General features: G+C 38.7%; 1 protein-coding gene across 4 annotated transcripts in view; it reads right to left on the reverse strand.

The window, feature by feature from the left end:
* USP53 (ubiquitin specific peptidase 53) overlaps positions 1 to 13,003 on the reverse strand; it is a 40,603-nt gene extending 27,600 nt beyond the window's left edge. For 2 of the 4 annotated variants that reach the window (XM_055710786.1, XM_055710771.1), the window contains exons 1-3: positions 12,870 to 13,003; positions 3,155 to 3,827; positions 758 to 850 (exon numbers count right to left, since the gene is read on the reverse strand). In XM_055710786.1, the coding sequence (XP_055566761.1) occupies positions 758 to 850; positions 3,155 to 3,298 (237 nt within the window). In that variant the 5' untranslated portion in view covers positions 3,299 to 3,827; positions 12,870 to 13,003. Of the gene's footprint in view, positions 1 to 757; positions 851 to 3,154; positions 3,828 to 12,347; positions 12,487 to 12,869 lie in introns of those variants that run through there. The other 2 variants (XM_055710764.1, XM_027797558.2) reach the window with 2 other exon arrangements.
* Positions 13,004 to 21,852: the final 8,849 nt, after the last annotated feature.

Below are 21,852 nucleotides of genomic sequence, written 5' to 3' on the forward strand. Positions count from 1 at the left end.
ATTGCAGTAAGAGTAGAAAGTGCATACTACTGAAAAAAAAAAAAGCCCTATACATTTTTCCACTGGTATTTTTATCCCAACGAAACAGATGCCATACTTACAGCTGTTTCCCTAGTAACTGCAGGCAGCCAAACACCAGTGCAGTAAAAGCAGTAAGAAACTAACAGAACTCAACATTTGCTTACAGACTTCACATGAGTTACAGAACTGTTTTAAATGCAAGTTTTATGCACTAGTTAACATATGCAGACCTGACTTACTTTCAAACACTAAAGGTTTCCAGCTTTCATTAGTTTTCTAGTACCACTACTTGCCTTTCATTACTTACAAACTGAACAATTAAGTTCTGCACTGTTACCGTCAACTGAGAAAGAAAAGAATCCTGAGACCTTATCATACAGTAATACAGTTGTTGTAAAAGAATGGTATTCAAACACTGCAGGAAAGAACAAAAGCATATGCATGCAAAGCAAAGAACACCAGAAATCTGAGAGGCTAGCTGGAAGTTTTCAAACAATTTATACTGTCTTTCAATAGACAAAAGTTTTATATTTAAGCAGACTGTAAAATATCTTTGTTAAGCATAAGAAAATTTGTTATAAGCATTTTACAAATGTCCTTAAATCGAAATTGTTTCTTTACACAAGAATGACTTAGAATCACCTAGACATATGTACTATAGGGATATAAAATAGTAAAAATTAGTGAAATTATTTTCCCCTCATTTTGAAAGATGGTTCTTCCAAAAATTATTTACCTTTAATGCACAAAATATGCACGCATCTCCCTGACACACATGTCCAGTTAAACTTCTTAAACTTCGTCGAAATATGTCAAGTTGCCATAATACCTATAAAAATAAGTTTCACACAAAGTAATGAGTTCAGAAGGTTCTACAGTTATCACAGGAACATACAGTAGATTTTCTTTTTTTTTTTTTTATTTCATCTAACATGTACAACTTGAGCACCAATCTTGCTACAAGACTTATGGTCTTTTTCCATTAGTTTGGTAAATTGTGGAGGTGGAAGATTTGCACTTAACACTCAAAATTTTGATCTCATTTTCAAACTTTTTGAAACAGTGACAAACTACGTCCTTTGTGTGGAAAAAGAGCTGAAGTACTCTTAAGGAAGTAAGCAGCAAGCTGAACTGTCTACAGAGGTTGTGATAGTCTTCTCATGCCTTTACATCAGAGGAAGGCGGCTATCGAGTTTATTCCATTTCTCTCTCTCCTTCCCTCTCCCCTTCTCCATACTTTCTTTCAAAAAAAAATAAAAATAAAAATAAAAATTAAAATTAAAATTAAAAAAAAAGATGGAAACACAGAAACTGAGTTGTAGGTAAAATGCAAGAATCATTTTGGGTTAAGTCCATTCTTACAGTCTCTTACTAAATGACTGTTGAAATATGTTTGGTTTTCCACAGCTCTGAGTAATCCTGGTGCTTAATCAAGCATGCTTCTACCTTTTACTTGTTTAACTACTCTATATAAAGGTAATGCCAACTTGGTTACGCTACACTTTCTGTATCTAATGTCTTAGGTACACAATCAGTGCAGTAGTTCAGGAAGTTGGCCCATTAAAATAATGAATAAAATTCCCAAAAATGAGTTCTCAAGAGGCACAGTAACACAACAGCTGTGAATCCACGAAAAGAAAAAAATCCTATCTATAAATATAAAAGCTAAAATTAAATGGGAAGCATCTGAAGGTTGAACACAGGTAAAAAGAAAGGAATACATTTTTCCTTGTAAAAGGGCAGTCACTAATCATCAGCCAGCTTTTGATAAACAGCAGTAGGTTCTGAAGTAGTAGGACTGTCAGGAACCTATAACTAAAAAATACTTGGTGTTTAATTTTAGGGCAGCCTAAGGGAAAATAGCAAAAATGTAAAAGAATATAGGTCATACTGTTCCCATTGAACGGAAAACAGCAAACTCATTCTACTAGATCTATTGTACATTTTATTTTAAACATATTTAGCTACCATACACACCACATCGACCTTTCTCCTATGTATGTTTTAAACCATACAATTTTTAAGACTTAGTTTTTTAGGAAGTCTATGCATCTATTAAGCCCTCTGCCAATTTGGTAAATAATTCTGCACACTTTGAGAACAATCAAGTCCAAAATCTAATCATTACGAAAAATATATTATTCTGCTCTTTATTTGCACAGCCTAGAAATTTGCTGCTGCTTTGGATTTCTAGATTTAAAAAACTGTAGTATAAACAAAACTGTGCCTGATATTCTGACTTGCAGACAATGTGGAAAGGCTAGCACTGCTCTGTCTCAAAATTAAGTAGATTCCCTATATTAAGCAGGCTTGTAAAAGCTCAATTTTGTTATCATGCTAATGTCACTGTACTATTAAACTATACTTAACAGATTTAAAGAGCCAACATTTTTTCAATTGGCGATCACGTCAAAACAGAACAGTGCGTAGATTAAAACATGTAAGAAATTGGTCGGCAATATGTATGCATATAAACAGTAAAAAGAAATCTAAGTCATATTTCTTTGGTATGAAGTATATCTCCCACTCTAATTCCAAAGATCTTTCCTAAGATTAGAATCATAGCTTTCAACTGTATGTGCATCTTCTAATAAGCCACAAGTACTGGTTGCTCCACATTAAAAACTGTCTTGTAAATTTTGCCAAGTAATGTAACTGCTGTTTGATTGAAACAGTTTTAAAATTCAAGCAGCAAGGTTTAAAGTTATGAGTCATAAGTTTCTAAATACAAAAGGAAAGTTTTTCTGATATTCTTGATGCACATAAAATAAAAAGCCATGGTCTTCTGCAAAATGAAATATTTAATACTCTCTAATTCCTTAAAATTAAATGCTAAATAAAATTACTTCCACACAGTTGTCTTTTCCTACAATTGCCACTTTTTTTTTTTTAAATATATTTTTTTAAGGGAAGTCCATTCCAAAAAGACATGCTATTCTGTCTTACTTGGAATCATTAAGAAGTTTAACTGAAAACTCAATTTAAGACCATTGAAAAAAAGTGCTGTATTTTTCTGTAGAATACACATACTGCAATACAAATGATAAAAACAGCATTGTCAAAAGAACTTTCCCTATGACCATCTAAGCTGCTACAAACCCAGAATTGTTTAATAAATCAATTTATTTCTTACCTGAACAGCACTATTGAGAAAGCAGCTGTTTTGTCCTGGTTCATTTAACAAGCCTTTTGTAGGGGCCAGGGACAGTATACTTCCGGGCTGATAAACTTTTCCAAGGTTACCCCCAGGTTTTCTTAAGAATTTCACCCATGCCATTATTTTTTAGACTTTATAATTGTAATATTTACGCCTAAATATTTAAGGATATGATGGGTGCAAGGCAAAGAAGAAGGTCCTAAGAGAACTGCTCTGAAGTCATGGCATTCCGTTCAACACTGTGCAACAGTAACCATTCACAGATTTAAGTCCATTTTCCACCAGCAACTGTCAGCCATCTATGAGGATCAGTCTCTCAGTTAAAACACAGCTATACAAAGTTTTTAACTCTCAGACTTTAGATTAAGAAATAAAATAAAAGGTGTCCAGTTAAAGTTAAAACATGTTAACAGTTATTAGAATAAAAGTTCTTATTAAGCAAGTTGCACAGGAACTGACTTCCCTTTCAGGGATATCAATAAAGTCATTGGTTGTATTATAAGAAGTTTATATCACAAAAATGGAAAGTTCTTGACAGGCGTTATACTCCTGTTCTCTCATTTCATTCTGTCTTCTTTTTAACATTGACCCATGAAATATATTCCAGTTTAGATGACTCCATGTTTATTTCATTCTCTTCCCAGGGAATCTGAAATAGGAAAAGAACAGAAAAAATAAAACCAGAATTTTCCAAAACATTAAAGATCTTCTAAATGAGAAAAGAGATCATGGCCAAAACAATCTCTTAACCTAAAGGTATATGCAATAACCAGGGAAGAAGAGGAGAAGAAACAATTGCCACCTAAGAGTTGTTTTTAAGGCAAAAAAATTAAATTCTTTATCTGTCATAATCAAATATCTTTGAATTGATATTTATTAGATATTTCTAACAAACCTCTAAAGATCACAATAAAATTACTGTAAAGGTTCTGCAAACGATATGCAACAGCTTGTAAAGAGACCATATAAACACATGAGATATTCTGCCTTTGACTTCCAAAGTCTAGTAAGTGCACCAAGAAAAAAAAATAAATTTATTCAACACTTGAAAGCCTAAGATGGTTTTGATTTCAATACTCTACCAAATCACATGAACTGATATATATTTCTGTATTACTAGAATGTTATAGATGGATTCTCAGCTAGTACTCAGCTTTCAACATTTTGTACTACCCAGCAAACACTACATAAATATGTCATTAACCTTGCTGCATTCTTAAAGCATCCAGAAAAACACAGCTAATAGCAGAGCAAGAACATTCTGGTAGCTGCTCCAATAACAGATTCCAAGATTTTCAAATTCCAACAACAAGAGTTGTTTCTCTCATTGCTGAAGGTATATATTTAAGGTTAAATGACTCGTCATCCAGCCCATCACCACATGCAGTGTCCATCTCATAACAATAGGTAATTCAATCAGTTTGGCATTACCACATCACCCACATAAACATCTGAAATAACTGCACAGAAGAGAATAAACTTAAACCAAAGCAATTAAGGCTGCATATTTAAGAAAAAAAAAAAAAAAAAAAGGTGAAACACGGGCCTCAACCAAGGCACCTTAGGTTTTACAAGCATGTGAGATACTAAAGATGTACCAGTATACTTCAAACCTTGCAGCCTTCTCACCACTGTTTTTTCCACTGCGCCAGCCTGTCAAGATTGACAAGCAGCATTAAAAAATGAAAATACCTTTTGTAGTTAGAATGCTGTTTAATTGGAAGAACAACCAGCACCACATTCCCAACACACAGTTCTACAACTCTTACTATTGTACAGCTGTGATACCAGAGAAACAAATCACACCACTTTCAAAAATAGCTGCAAGAAGTCTTGCACCCCTTTAAAAGAAATATCAGTACTTGCTTGTAGTACAAAAACCACAACTGGAACCTAACCAAAAGTCCCTTTTGTCCCATGCATAATGAGATGGCTTTTTGTTTACCAATGTTATTGTACCTCAACCATAAGTAATTTGATTTAATAATACTGCAAATAGTGTGATTTCTGACAGCACTGAGCAAGGACTCCAAAATCTAACTGGAAACTGACCTTGACAGAGTATCTACCATGTGATAATTTTGTTTTCTTTATGTTCACTTCATTAAACCTAGAAAGGGGGGTGGGGAGATGCAGCAAGTAACTGGAAGTTCATACAGTTTAAGATCTATTAGAACCTTTAATTAATTAAAAGGAGTAGCAAGTTAAATTTATTTCTTTTTTCCACGTAGAAGTCAAAGTGCTCAGTGGCATAACAGCTGTTCTACAAAGGACCGAACTCTAAGAAAACAGGGCCAGACGTGAAGGCAAGAGTAAAACAAAGATTAACACAGAAAAAGATTAAAGATTCTCTGAATCAGGTATGCAGAGTGATCACTTGATCTGTACAGATCAATTAAAGGAAATGAAATATTTTTAACAGGTGTTTTCATTAGAAAGTTTCAGTATAGTACATAAGTAGAAAATAATGAATTACTACAGTAAAGATGAATAAAGAGGAATCAAGGGGAAAAAAATCTAAGGTGTATAGCTGTTTATTAAAAATACATATACATAGATTTTCAAGAAGCCAGTAACGCACATCAAAAGCACTTAGTAATATGAAGCATCATTTGGCCCAAGGTCTCCTGCTATCATAGGGGACCATAACCTTTAATTCCTAAAAATAAAGTTATAACTATGAATTTAAAAAATAAATTAAAAAACCCCAGAAGAATCTTACATTCAAGTCCTTCAACCATCAAATACTTTGCACTGATTTTTGATTTAATATTTCTATATCCATACTGGAAAACTGTCCTAATACATTTCTGCACAAAAAGAGCGTGCTCCTTGACATACCAGAGAAGCTTCTTGAGACTACTTGAGTTTGTAATTCTTTATATAAATTCCCATATGGAGAATTATGTATAGTTTTTTCCACTCTCCTGCTGCTGTCTCAGAAGACAAAACTGTAGTTAAGATGAACTATTTTTGGTAATCAGCAATATCAAACTGGGTACGCTGAAGATGGAAAATCCAGGAAAGAGACTGGATTGGGAGCTGTACAGATGGCCTGCGTTAACCGGAAAGGTGTAAAGTCTATTTGTTTGGGATGTCCGTTGCGTTCCTACCTTTGAGTAGGCAGGAGCAACAGGATCGATACAGTTCTGACCCAGAAGCACCAGGCTTGCGATCAGGGTCTCCCAACCTAAAATAAACTCCCTACTGAATACACTACACCTCTCACCTCTGAAACTGCTCACACAGTGGTACCCCACTAACAATGGTGATCCAGCTAGACAGGCCCCTGCTGTCTGCACTTCAGTGGAAAGATTGCTCAGCATGCAGCAGCCAAAATAAGGGAGGGAACAGATAAAAAGTAAGGTAGACTGTATGCCAATGATAAAATACAGAAGTTACTGAGAAGAGACAAGTTTCCGGTATCTAAATTTCATTTGCAAACAGATCTCATATTCAAATGTGAGGATGGACTGCAGCTGGTTATTTAGAGACATCCAAGGATAGACAAGAACAGTTCAGATTAATTTCCAGCCCAAAAAAAAAGAGAAAAGTTGAATCTTTGCTTCATAATGAAGTTATTTCCTCATATGAAATGTAATGGTAGACACAAAGTCATGTTAAATTTAGGAAACTTTTGCTAAGACCAACAGACAAAAATCATAGAACATTCAGAAAAATTTTACCTCTGAAGCTCTAATTTTCAACCTTGTGACTTAATATAAGTCAGTCACAAGGGTAGAAGAGATTTCATCAACTTTTATATTTGTTTCTTATCATACTTTCAAGCACAATTTCCCTATGTTTCGGAACAACAGATTTATGCATGGGCATGGTGAGGTGGGGGTCGGGGCGGTGACAGAATCTCAGTTATTACTTATTCTGTATTTTAACTGCTAAGAAACACATATGCTGTTTTGGAAACAAGAGTTCTTCCAGAACAATTTCAGACAAAGAGCTTTCTTTCACTCAGAAATTCCAGAAAGTCATTTCGCCTTGCATTTCAGGGATGCCCTAGAAGAAAAATCCCATGCTCTACGCATTTAGCTGTGGGGCTGTGTTTTAGAAAAGTTACAATAATTCACCTCAAGAAGTCAACAAAAAGTGGTTCTGGATTAGCTCTATGTTGCTGTCACATTACATTAAGATGCTTGCTGTTTAATTCTACATCCACAAAGCTGTGAATACAAACAATTTCAACTATCACACCAGGTAAGTTTACACAATCTTATTCTAAAACTGCAGTACACATTTATTGTACAGTTTTTGTACGCGAACCGGATACTCATTTTCCAAAGCACTGTGATATTATATGCATATGGCCTCTATTAACTACCCACATTAGTATCTTTTCCTGAAAATTTAAATACAAAATTAGAAAGATCAGAGGTGACTACTTAAAAATATTTTCATGCAACCTTCTCAAATTACTCTTTCTATAAATGCATTCTTTAAACTGCCTATGTTGCACCAAACATACTCCCCCACAGCAATTAAATGTGTCAAATGTTTAAGAACAAACAAGAAAGGCATATCAGGAAGGTATTCCATTTAAAAGATCCCTCTGTACTTCTAAACTAGAACTCTGCACCAAACATGCGCTCTAGTCCCTTAATAACTACTCTTTCTCCCCAAAAACAGTCACAGTCAACCCCAGGAACAACCAGTAGCTGTGAAATAATAAGATCTTAGTACACAGTTCTCTGGCCAATGTGACTATTAAGTCCTAGCCTGGAGTAGAAAGTTCCACCACCCTATCTTCCTCCACTAATAATTTATATCAAATACTATGATGCATAGCTGCTTATTCACTAATAAGAGGGGCACTGTAGACGAGCCTTCCAATGGTGCCATAAGCAATGGGATTAACTTCTGTCACCCATTTGTCATCAAAGACTCTCCCTAAGGAAAGTTGATAGTAGCATCTTGTTTTGAGATTGATATTATCTCAAAGTTTGAGGTTTAAGAAAAGAATAAATAAAGAAGAAAAAAGCTAAGATCAAAGAAAGCTATTGTGGAAGACACTGAGGCACGTGCTCTTTCCACGGCAAATTCTTCTGGCTTTGGACCACCCCCCAAGAGTACTGCTCTGCTGACAAGGCTACCCTCATTGTAATTGTTCCATAAACCAGATGCTGCTGACCAGCCTTGACTCCCTCCACCTCCCATAATGTTTGGTGAAGCTTTTAGATAACTGGGACTCAGACCAGCAACTCCCTCAACCTAAATTCAATACTGTATAGGTCTATAATTAGGAACTACATGTCTGTGGTAAGCCAGTGTTGCATAGAGCACTGCAGCATTTATTAGCCACTGGGGTTTACCATCTCTTTGTTAAGTTTTTGACTTGACAGAGGTGTGGGTGACTGAAGATAGATCATAGGTCACTGAACCATAGAATCTTCAGTAGGTGCATTCTTTCAGCAAGACAGCTATTTCACACAGTGTTACTGACAAGCTACGTATGATTTTCAGCAGCTGAGATTTAAAGAAATATTCTTGCCCTTCAGACTAAAGGGATCAATTTTGGATGACTGTTCTCAATTAAAGACTCTAAACAAGGGCTATGAACTCTGAAACCAACATCTATTTACCAGCCTAAGTTAACTCAACTTGACCAATTTCAGTCATCAACGACCTCCTCAAGCACCTGACTAGCCTCAGTTGTGCAGCCCTGCAGGGCAAAATATATACCTGTCACAAGTTTCTGGCACTTGCCTTTATAAGTTCCAGAACAACCAATAACACTAACATGCCCTTTTGCTGACTATCACCCATTTTGTTGGTATACCCTAGCCTGTAAGTAACTGCAGCTGGCACAGTCTTTTCAATCAATGTAAAAAGTAACTAAGCTTAGAAATCAGTGCAGTTACTATTTTACCTAAACAAAATCACTTTCTACGAGCACATGTGGGTTTAGGCATCTTTGAAATCCATTTAGATAAAACAGATGAGATAAACAGTTGGTTCTGTGAATACTGGAACTAGCAATGCCTGGCTCCCTGTACTGTTATGTCTTACAGCTGACTTCTCTCACAGTTTTCTCCCTAGATGGGGCATATGCCAACTCTGCTCCTTGCGTCTTCTTACAAGGTCTCTCTCTTCCAGCCAGCTGCATGTTTTCATGCACTTTGTACATACATCATCATCTATAAGACTTCTATCCCTTCTGTCACATTGGGTGGAAACCTGCCAATGGGTTCAGAAGCTGTTGACTGTCTCTGAAATTTGGCTGAAGAATTGTTATTTACATCTTCACAACTTCATTTTGCAACTACTCTCAGTGTGCTGCATAAATGACTAATGGCTCATGCCCAACACTAAGGTTACTTTGAAGCCACAGAGCTTTTAGCTTCTGCTGGCAGTACATGCCTCTGTGCTGAGCCTGGCAACTCACCCAATGGTCTGAGAACTCTGGTAAATTGATTTCTGAACTGATATACAACTTAGGAATTCAGATACAAGACAACAAAAATTTGGAAGAAAAAGTGATTAAATTTACTGCAAGGGAATAAACTTATGATGGGAAACCACTAGAGCTTTCTGCAGTGAGCCAACATTATTAGGACTGTGCTTACTTTCTCCTCCTCAACAGGATGAAATCCATCAAAATTTCAACAACTTGCAACTGTGAGAATTTCAGTGTTCTCCACAGCTCAAAAGCCTGTCATTTAAAATTTGACAAAAATTGCCAACAAAACAAAGATCTGATTTGTCCTGAGACAATATTGGAGGTTGCAATCATTTCCCCGCCATGTTTGGGGAAAAAAAAACCCACCAAAAAAACCACACCAGCAATGAAGCTGCTTAAAAAATTGTAGTAAAAGACAAAAATTTGAAACGAACAAACTCTTACATTCACCTCAACTAGGCTGACTCATATTTTTTGGTCCTGGCTCAAACTGTCCCCTTCCACCTTCACCACAATGTCGAACTGTGTTATGTCAACAGCTCTCAGTTGCCGTAAGATACACCTAATGCTTTTAATAGTCACCAGTCTTTGTCTTTGAAAATAATACTATACAATTCAAAAGCTGTGAAAGAAATAGGTTTATGAGAATGCAAATTCTCACTATTTGAAATATCAAATAGAGAAAAAAACCCCAAACAACCCTGCATTAATAGCACTTGCAACACATGTAACACTAAGACAAAACAAAACAAAAATCCCATCCCCAGCAACCACTATTAGCCTTGATTTTGTGGGCCATCTGCAAGTATACCAGCCAGTGTTATTGGTCTGACACATTCTTTCTGCCTTCAGTCACTGACTCAAGAAGTGCCCAGGAGATAAAAGGGGTGTTTGATGGTTGTATCTTCCAGAAATTCTTACAACCATTCTCTGAAGATTTTAAACCCAATCTTTTTCATCTATTTTCTCTTCTCCAGTCCTTATCCATTTAGCTGTCCCTCATACACCGAACTGCCGCTCCTGCATGTCATACTTCCCTGTATCCTTTCAAGATGGGAGCGGCAGAAGCATAGATGCTGTCCCAGATGGCTTTTGTATAAGTATACAATTTTTTCTTTAAGCTGTTCCAATAAAAACTTTCCTGTTTGCATCAAAACCAAAACAACAGGTTCACAAGCTCGGCATCTCCGGGCTGTTGCAACAAGAAACCAACTTTAGAAATAGCTACAATGGGAACTCCAAGTAAAAGATCTTAAAGAAAACAAATTCCGAACCCATGACATGGGCCAGCATTTACAGTGAATCATCGCACAGAAACTACAGAGCAGATTTTTGTTTCTCCATCTTCCTACTCCTTTACAGAATGGTATGTTCCAAGATTACCACATACTCTTTCTTTAACAAAAAAAAGATAGAAGGTGTCTTTGCAATGATAATTCTCACACTTGCCTTTTTATCCCAGATTAACCGCCTGACCAAACTGTAATCTCGCCTTTCAGTTTTCTGTGTAGATGGTTTTGATCATTAACAGAAGTGCAAAATACCAAGTGCTCTTCCTTCCCCCAAAAGCTTTCCGATTTCTTAAGTCACCAGGAAAAACTACATAATTGAGTTACAAGGAATGCCAATAGGTGCATCATCTTCAAGCCCACCCACAAAAAAGAATGATCTGAATCATTACACTTCACATATTTCTTCACAAACAGATCAGTACAAACCTATCCACAAACATTTCACTCGGTTCATATGTCTAAAATTCTGGTCCAGTCCATCTCCGTTACAGCCTTAACCCATAATCATTTAACCTTGCCCCAACCCCAACTTGTCTCTGCTTTCAAAGTTTTCATTCTCATCACTGTGCCTCTTGCGTGACTAAACTCTTTTACTCTACCAAGAGGCATTAAACAAGGAAAAACAACAAAGGGTTGCTACCAAGATCTCTGCAAGCAACGCAACACGTGATAGAGCTAATACTCTGACCTCAAAGTCCTATGGGTCTCTCACCCAAACAATTCTGTTAGTAGTACATCATGCACACTGTACGACTGAAAGCAATTCTGCACTATCAGGCTTTGATATGACAGTCAAGTGCATATCTTAGGTGTTTTCATTGCAAACACCCCACTGGTCCAGGAGTACTTTTTTCCACAAGTAATCTGATATTTAAGAAAACAAACCAGTAACTACATCTCACTTTGCAACAATTTGTTAAAGGAAGAAACGGTTACGTATCATCTGATGAGGCTAGTTTATATTCAGATTATAACACGTGCTCTCACTATTTTGATGCCTGAAATCACCCTTCCATTCTACAAGAACAGAGCAGTTAATAATACTCAGTTCCACTGCCTTGAGGGGAAAGGGGATACCGCATCACTGGTCAGGCACAATACTATTCACATGATTTAAGTTTTTGCTCCGAAAATAATCCTAGTAGCTTCAAAGTAAACCGAGAGGGGGCTTTTTTGCGTGCGCAAAATAAAGCATTAAGTAGAGATACGTAAAACCCAAGCTTATTTGGGGAAGGCAAAAACAGCTGTCGAGAGAACAAGCCATTTCCTCCGAAAAGCTAATTTTAAAATATTTGCAATTAAAATCTAAGCATGGGACAAAGTTAAACGGCGGCTCGGGTGCTAAACTGATGCTTTGCATACAGCTACCGACGTGCCTCAAACTCCACCTCTACGAACACAGCAAAGAACAAACACAGCCTCCAAATACTGTAAACTGATTAAATTTCAGACAGCTCCATCCTACCTGTACCGGCATTTCCTGTTCCAAACAGTCTTTGAAAACGCTCCAGACGAACTCGCTGATGGGCATGTGACTACCACGTTAAACATTAACTTCACCTCCCGGCTCTTAACGCAGGAGCTGGCCCCAGCTCCGCACGGCGGCGGTGCCCGCGCCCCGGGTAGCCCACCCCACAGCCCCGCTGCCCGCTGCCCGCAGCCGCCGGCCCCGACCCGCTCTCACCCCGCGCCGCGCGGGCCCCTCCGCGGGTGGGCGCCGCGCGCCGCCTCAGCGCGGCGCCCTCAGCAGGCGACGGTGGGCGCCCGCCCGCCCCTCCCCGCACGGCGGGACCCCCCCGCCCACCAGCAGGTGAACGGCCCGCGGCGTTCCCCACACCGCCGCCGGCGGGTCCCGGCCTCCCCTCGCCACGTCCCGCGGGGGCGGAGAGGCGGACCCCCCGCTACCCTTTGCCCGCCGTAGGGCCCCGGCTTGCCGCCAGGGCCGCCGCCTCAGCAGGGACGCGACCCTGCCCGACCCCCGACTCACCGCCGGTGGCCGGCGGCCGCAGCACACAGCTCCTCTCTCGCCCCCTCCCGGCGGCGACTCTGGGCCCGGGCCCGGCCCCGCCTTACGGCACCTCCCGCTCCTCCCCGCTCCCCTCCCTGAGCCCGGCGCTGCGGGGCGGCCTCTCGCGCTCCCCCCTCCCTCTCCCGCCCCGGCGGCGCGCCTGCGCGGTGTGGCGGCCGCGGCAGCGGGGTCGCGCGTCTCCCCGCCGGGGAGCCCGGATCTTCCCGCGCGCGCCCGGCTCCGGCAGGAGTGGGCGGGGGGAGCGGTCGGAGGGGCCGGGCCAATCGCGGTGCCGCCGCCCGCCGCGCGCGGGCCGGGCCGCTCGGGTCGCGCAGGCGCAGTGGGTGCGCGGGAGGGCCCGCGCGCGAGGGTCCGGCGGCGTTACCCCCCCTGAGGCGGCCGAGGGGCCGCGGCCGAGGGCTGTGGGCTGGGGGAGCCGCGGCAAGGTAAGGGGCTGCCGCAACCTCCCCCTTCCTCCCTGTTCTACCCCTTGTTGAGGACGCGGTTGTCCCCAGTGTCAAAACCGCTGTAGCTGCACCTGAGGTAACCGGGAGCAGCTCGCGAAGCCGCCTGGTCGCGGCCCAGGGAGGCTCTGCTTGGGCTGTTCCAAGCCGCTGGGTTTTTGAGTTAATAGCCCCTTAAAACGAACGAGGCAGCCGTTGCTTTTCCAGCAATCGTTTTCTAGTGCTCACCTCAGGATACGCACATTGTCTTTACTGAAGGTGCCCATGCCATAGCCCAGGGACGTGGGTGGCTTGTGGAGCCTGGGCAGCTCCCAAGCCAGATCCCGGACAAGCATACGTACATCCCAGAGTTGCATGGTGTTGAAGTGCTATGTTGCCTACGAGGATCCTACACTATCTATCACCTGCCTGAGGGTCATTGCTCCAAAGCCGTATTCCCTAAAATTTTATCTGCTCTGTTATTTTGGAGAGGGAGGAGTGTTTCCTTTCGTTACGTGCAGAAGGAATTACAGGTGGATGAATACTAGCATTTCTAGTTGCTCAAGTACCTTCTATATTTCACTGTTGTCATCTCCCTGAATAAGCCTGTAGATTTCATTAACACATTTCATTTCTAGGTAAACAATGATACTTTTAAGTATTACCACACCCAACACAATACAAGGTTAAGTATTACCAACCTTAGCACATGTTGCTGAATACAACTTTTTGTATCCCTTCTCTTCCCGTTGCCTTTCTTATGGTCCCTAAGGATTGGAAAAGTGCTGATGTGTATAAAAGCATGTTCACTTTTCCAACAGCGTGTTCTGCAATAACAATCTAAATAATTTCCCTGTGAGGTTCCCTTCCAGCATCTCCTTTAGCTCATCCAGATGGCAGTACCATTTCACTCCAGAATTGACTGTGTGGAACACAAGTCACTGCATCAAATTACTTCCCTGCCTTATTTAAATACTATGCTTTTGTTCCTCTAGTATCCATTTTCATTAAAAAGTCAATATTAGTACATTTTGATCAGATCAATTTTTGGTAGTGTTTCTTCTGTTAATATTGTCAGTGAAAGAAGCCCACTGAAAATGACAGTTTTCTCCGTTTCACTCTCCAACATTTTTCATCAAGTGGCCAACTTTTTATTTCATAAATTCTTTGGGAATATTTTCATTAAATTTTCCAGGATTCTGTTATATGTATATGTGTGTGTGTATACATATATATATATATATATGTGACCACACTTTTCAGTGATTTGGGTGGTCATATTCACAAGTTGAAGTTAATTAATACAAGGTCTGTGTAAAGTGTTTTTTCTTGAGACTTTCAGATGACATGGCCAGTAATTGACATGTATATATTTTTAAATGTTTTAACAGATACCGTATTTGTTTGCCTCTTGTTGTCTGAAAAGTTTCCTAGATTTTGTGATTTTTGAAGGGAGCTGAATATCTGATGCTCTCATTGTCCTAAAATTCATACAGTATATTCGCACAGTGAGCATTCTTAGGTTTTTTGTGTAGTTTGTTCTTAGCTGTTTAATGATAGATATTTGAATTTTTAGTTCTCACTAGAAATTTGAAGATAAAACCATGTTAAAAGTCAATATGTTAACATTGCCATTAAAAACCCAGTTTTGTGTTAGTGCCTCTTGTTACTGTATATTTATAAGAAACATTCTGCTTATCATTTTAGTTAGTATCACTGTAGTCCTTGATCTCTGCATTGCTTCTTTGCAAAGCCAGTCAAGCAAAGGCATCTGTGTATCCCAAAGTAGGATTATGACCTCATTCTGATTATGACCTCGTTTTTATATTTTTGCCTCTCTGTGGACTCTGCTTTCTTGTTCGCCTCAGCCCTTTCTTCAGCACAGATTTGTTTTTCGCTGCTAATCTTCTAGAAGTGCCTTAGGATTTGTATCGGTTTCTTCCATTCCTTTTTTCTCAGAGTAAATGTAGTCTGTGAGCTTTAATTACAGTATATTTTAAGATTCTCTACCCGTGAATCTTAACAGAGTCTTCCACACAGTTCAGAGAATAACACAGGTGTGGCACAGGAAGCCCTAAATGAGCTGACAGAAGAATTTTAAAATTAGAATATATGGTGCAAGTACGAAACAATGCTACAAGGGCAAATGATTTCCTGTTGCAGTTATTGTCAGTACAGGATATGTGCTATGCAGGGATGCAGAAGAATGTTTATGTGGTTTTAGTACTGGTGTTTATGTAAAGTTTGGTAGCATTAGTAACATAGATTGTTAAACTGGAGAGTTGGCTAGAGTCGAAAACATGTTAAACTTGGAGGAGTGGGATCCAGAGTAAAATAAAATAGGCTTTTACTTCTACTCAGTCATCCAACCATTCAGCTTGGCTCCAGGCTAACAGGCCGATATGAAGATTTTCAAAAGGAAGAAAGAGCAATGTGGCAGAGTTGTTGATGGCGGGGGCGCAGGGTGTGACACAAAACACAGAGCTGGAAGAGAATGAAGGTGGACTGTATCCAGATCCTTAAGCATATCCAAGGTGTTGGGTTTTTCTACGTGTGCAGTCCAGGTTAAAACGTATTTATGGAAAGTTACACACCAGAGGAAAAATCTTAATATAGTTAGGAGATCTCAAAAAATTTAAAAGTTATTGCATGAAATATTTTTTTCTCAAATCTGCAGGCATCATGCATCATCTTCACTTATGAGTGATCTGCAAACCTATGTTTCACAGCCGCACACAAAAGGGGTTTTTTGTGTGTTAGAACTTTTCTGTTGCAGTGTCATCTATACTGTTGTTGCCACTGGCTGATGTGTATATAAATTCTGATTACTTCCTCTGAAATAATTGTATTGTATTGTGTTTTTTTTATATACAGTATTTCTATGAACATTTTCGTACCTGCAGTTGTACTGGAGCACCTGTTCTCTGTTTTCTTTCATATTTCTTCTTAACGCTTGGAACATGTTTACAACAACCTTTTCAAACACTTACTATCCTCTTCATCTTCAAATGATTCATAAAGAAATTACATCTCCTTCAAATCTTCTCAGATTGGAGGGATAGAAGGCTAAATTTTGTGACTTTTAAGTTATGTTTTATTGAGTAGCTAATTGATTTTATCATTGTTACTTTTGTTCTGCTGCACTGATCTTTCTTCCTCCTTATGAGCTGGTAGTCATGTGAAATCAACTTTTTATACCTAACAGAAGCTGTGTCTGTACTTACTGGGGGATTTTGCAAAAACTAAATTAGCAAATTATGTGTAGCATGTGAGGCAGAAAATTCCACAAGCTAATGCAGAATTTAAGGTGTGGTTTATTAGCTAAGTCTTTTTTTAAAATATTTTCACTTAATGTAGTTAAGCACTACACATTATACTGTGTATGGTTATACCTGTTATGGTCCAGTCTCTTTTACCAGCCTATCATAAAGAATGTTATGTCATCAAATACCGTTTATCATTGACCTTAAGACACTTACGGGACATTACCATTATAATTGAAAAGTATGTTTAATTCCAGTGGCTGGAACTGCCATCATGTTTTTGTGAAGTAATTACTGAGCTCTTCAGAGTGTGTCTGAGGCCATGCTACTCTGCTCAGAAGAAAAAGAATGAAGAAAATCATTCTAGAAGAATCACCAATTTGAAAGATACCAGGGAAACTGGGCCCTATTCTGCATACACAGTAGCAGTGTAAAGTTTGATGAAGTAAGAATGTGTGATTTGCCATGTTTTCTAAGCCTTAGTGGTATCATCAGTTTTATATGTTTAAACTTTTCTGCCCAGAGAGGAGAAAAAACCCTTTCAAATTCCAAGACGCTCTTCAGGAGCAGTGTTTTTTTCACTGAGCAGTTACCTTAGTGCTCTTCATAATACTGCAAGTTACCCATAGGAAGGAAAACAGATTGGTGGGAAGGAGAGCCACAAAAGGGTAAAAGAACCAGAGAACAAGTAAATAGCATTTTTATTATTGGCAACATAAAATAATAATCATATGCATTTTCTAGGGGGGCGGAAAGGAGGCTGTAACAACACTTTAGTCCAAATTCTCGATTGTATGCTCAGCTGTATTATCACAGAAAGATCCAACATAAGAGCAGAACAAGTAAAAAAGTATCTGTTCAGCTTGCAGTAAGCTAAGTGGGGACACATTATTTTGTGGGTATCTTTACCTAACTGTATTCTAGTCCTAAGGTCTCCCCTGCCATGCATACCTATACTCACAACCTTGCCTTTTAGACACACTCTAGCAAAGATTTCCTTATGTAGCCTGTAGCAAGCAGTCACATGAAGGTTAGTCATCTGATTGCTCTCATTCCCACATCCTGTATAGAGTCTAAAATTTATATACCCATCCATTTTCTTCTTCAAATAGGCTGGTGGCACATTTCTTTAAAGACTCATTCAGGCAGATGTGTTCAGTCAGCTAGTTTCCCACTCCTTTTTTCATCCTATCTGGAGCGGTACATTTAAAAGCTATTTTGCTCTTTGCCTTTCTGGCTGAGCTTCTGCTTACAGTCATGCTTCAGGCCTGCTCCGTACTGGGTCTGTGAGAACGGGCTAAAGAGCAAAACATAGACAGTTGAGAACAGAATATGGAGAAATACAATTTAGGAGGAGGATATGGAATAGCAGTAAGAAGAGGAGAAGGAAGGAAAAAGGAATTGAGGACATAAGGCATGAATGAAAGGAGGAGAAAATTGATCCTGTCTGAAAAAGCATCACTGTTTTTTTCATCTTAAAAGCTCAAAGTCAAGCTTCAGAAGTAATGAGAGTATTCAGAAGTGTTGATTTATTTTAGTGAGGTTTGAAAAAAAGCAAAACAGGACAGAGGAGACCAAAAGAGAGTTTAAATAAAGGGGCATTACAGACTTACAGGGAGGAGCCTGCTACATGCTGTCTTGTGGGCTGAGATTCTAAACTTTCTGTCATTTCTGTTCAAGTTTCTTGTTCTTCCTCTCAATCAGCTGTAGGCACACTTTCATAGAGTATAACGACCATTTTTTAAGTCTCCTTCCTTTAGGTGCAGGAACAAACACAATACAGTTTGCTCTTACTTATTCATTGTACATTATCCTGACTATAATTTTTTTCCCGGTAGTTTTTCAAGTGCTAAACTGTTTAGTGGGGTGGTGAAAGCAATTTTATATAAGTAATCTAGAATTTCACCCTATAGAAAAAGAAACATTGGCTTTCATTCTTCTCCAGACTTCTTGATGGGCCTGGAACAAGATCTTTGTGTGCATGATTGTGTTCATTCTTTAGGAACTAGGGAAAGGGTGGAGGTTATGTAAATCTTGCAAATGAATATTTCTCCTCTTGGATAATCCAGTTTCCAGTCCAATAATCTACTTCTGTGGAACAACAATGCAACTGAAATCCTTTCCTATTTTAGGCTGTTCTGTTTTTAAAGTTAGTTCCTAGAACAGTAGAGGTATGAGAAAATTGTATTCATACTGTATATATCAGGTGCTTTTTTCAAACTGTGTGCTCTTCTGGGTACTCTTGAAAACATAAAGGTTTAATGATGGTCTTACTTTGTGTTGCATCAGTCTTGCACAATCCTGTCAGATTTCCAGGTCTGATCTATTGCTTTCTCTTAAGATATAAACCAATAAGAATGGCTGTCTGCAACAGATAAAGAAAAGAATGCAAGAGAGGTTCCCTTAAAAAGCTCATTCCTTTATTTCTGTGGCTAAATTGAGCTTTTTGGGTAAAACCCAACATGAAGTAAAACAAAGGCAAAAGAGCAGTATTCAGTGAATATAAAATTAGGAGTAATACAGTGGTTAACATTACATAATATATACTCTGTCTCAATAGAATTTTAAAATACATTAAATATCTCAGATAAAGGAATGCAAATATGTTAGCAGGTATTTAAAAATCTGATTTGGTTCTGTAAAACTGATTTAGTTGATATAAAATACATGAGTTGGATGAGTGTGGACCTCATACACCCCAGTCTGTACCTAAGCAAAATTTAACAGGACTGGGTTATAGAATACACTGATTTAAAAAAAAAAAAGGCAGTTGATTTGTTAAATGCTGTCAGTGTTCATGCTTTTTTCTTTTTTCTTTTTTTTAATCTTTTTTGAAGTTTTCAGAGCTCCCAGAATATAGTCTATAGTGTAATATAAAAATGTTTAGCCCCACTTCTATGCACTGAAGGTTTTAATTTGCAAACTAGCAAGTTAACTTTGCAGCTGTAAATTTAATATACATGACTTTAGTCTGTGCCAAATTTAAATCTCACTGATCAGAGAACATGATGACTTCATAGATATTTCCATGCTGAGACATCCATACTTTTTTCTGTTTCCAGAGCTAGATAGTTCAAATACCTCTTGCTATGCTCCACTTCAATTGTAGACAAATCTATGGCAATGGTTTGTTTTTTTTTTAAGTTGCCAGGTAAATTTAAAACCAGAACAATTCTAACCTTTAGTAAAAACTGTATTTTAGTCCCCGGTAATTGGTTCTGTTGTAAAAGCGTGATACTACCATTTTTCTGGACAAGCAAAGGAGGAGCAGGAACCACTTGCTCCTGGAATTAAGAGTGAAGATTTTCTTGACAAGACTCAGCTGAAATGAGTATCTGAACTAACTAGTTTTCTGTAACATGGACACTTAAGGCAAATTGGCTTTTTGTAGAGGGCAGGCACTTTTTAGCCTGTGCTTGTACAGATTTAAAAAAAAAATAATTCTGGAAGAAAAAAATCTGACATGGAAGTAAATAGATAAAACTTTTTTTTTTCCATAAACAGATCATGCCAGACTTGCCTGCTTTCCTTCTGTGACACAGTAACTGCTTTTCTAGACAAACAAAATTTTTAAACTTAACAAGAGGGGAATTAGTAAATTATTTGTCAGATGGGCAAAGAAATACCTCAGAGGAAAAGGTGGCAGTGTATTATGCTGCATGGCAGGGGGAAGTTGTTGGAGCTCTGTCCAAAAATTGATATTGAAACTGGTATTCTTTAATATTTTCATTAGTGATCTTGGCACAAAAACTAGAACTTGCTAATGAAATTTGTTGACATCACAAAGTTGGGAAACAGTCCCTGTAGGGTGATGTTGTACCGAAATAATTGCATGACCTTGAGGAGTACAGAAAAAAAATGGGATAAAATAGAATAATAAAAACTACAAGGTCATGTGCTTAGGGACTAACAGGAAACACTCTCTGACAGAAGCTCAGAGCTTGTCAGATGGTAGATGAGAGAATTTGAAAGAATGGATATATAAGCCAAAGAAAGGCTACACTCAATTTGATGGTAATGTGGAAAAGGTAAATTCAGCCATACGTAAATTCAGCCCTCTTTCTTGCACAGATAAGGAAGTACTAATGCCACGTGTGGTGCATGTGGCTGGTGAATCTCTAAAGCTGAGAACAGATACAGAAATTCATATGCATGAAACTGGACTTAGAAGGGTTGTAAAAGATTTTTTTAAAATTCCTATTAAAAGAGAGGGGTGAACAAGAGACTAAAAGAACTTGGATTATGTAGTTTCAATAAGTGAAGCATGAAAGACCTTATACAGTCTTTGAATGTACTAGTTGAGGCAAATGTAATAGGAAAGGAAGCTTGTTTTAATTGGACAAAAAAAAAACCTAAGAGATTACTCTAAGATGGGGGTATGAATAAATTTAGATTGGAAATCAGACGGAGTTTTTTACCTGTCCAAGCCTCTAAACATTGTGAAGAGAAAACATAATGTGCAAGGGACACATTGTAGAATGAAACTTGTTTTTCCTTGTGTTTCATTAAGCTGTAGTTAGAGCACTCTGAGGTCTGAACTGGCTCAAAGCAGCTCAAAGCAGCCATGGGTTAAACCAGACTGATACAGGCAGTAGAGGTAATTGTTAAGATTTCTCCACCGCACTGCAAGTGACAGATAGGAGCACTGTACCAAACAGAGCGTGCTGTTAGTGGTTTCTCTTGGAAGAGCCTCCAGTCTGCCTCTCATGGAACTGTAGAGCTGCAGGTCTACTTTACTGCTTCCTTCCCACTGATGCTTCTCATTTCCCCATTTCCCATTCTCTGTGCCTTTTTTGTAAGCCATATCTGAACGAATGATAAAGCAGCAGCATTAAATATATGGAGATGTTATTGGTTTTATTTTGAACTGTGTGTAGTATCACTTTCTTTTCAGCAATGGTACATCGATGAAATGTATTTGTATTGCTGCTAAACCCTGCTAGAAACTAAGCACATTCCATTTTAGTTCAGTAATGCTTGCTATAACTGGTCAGCTTGCTCTTCTCTTTCCTATTTGAACAGCATGTTCTTATTTTTTCCTTGCCAGCAAATAGTCAAAATGTTCTCATTAAGAATTTGAGGAATGACATATTGCTAGAATTCAGCTGCCAGAATTAAGCCTTACTTGGCTTCTTGATGTACAGGAGTCCAGCCTAGGAAGAGCCTGTCATGCCTCAAATGTTTGTTTATAATAATTTGTAGTTATCTTGCATAGTCATCTTTCAGTAATCTTGAGTGTAATGCCTACAGTAACTA

The sequence above is a fragment of the Falco cherrug genome, chromosome 1 (assembly GCF_023634085.1).
Source record: "Falco cherrug isolate bFalChe1 chromosome 1, bFalChe1.pri, whole genome shotgun sequence".
NCBI classification, from domain to species: domain Eukaryota; kingdom Metazoa; phylum Chordata; class Aves; order Falconiformes; family Falconidae; genus Falco; species Falco cherrug.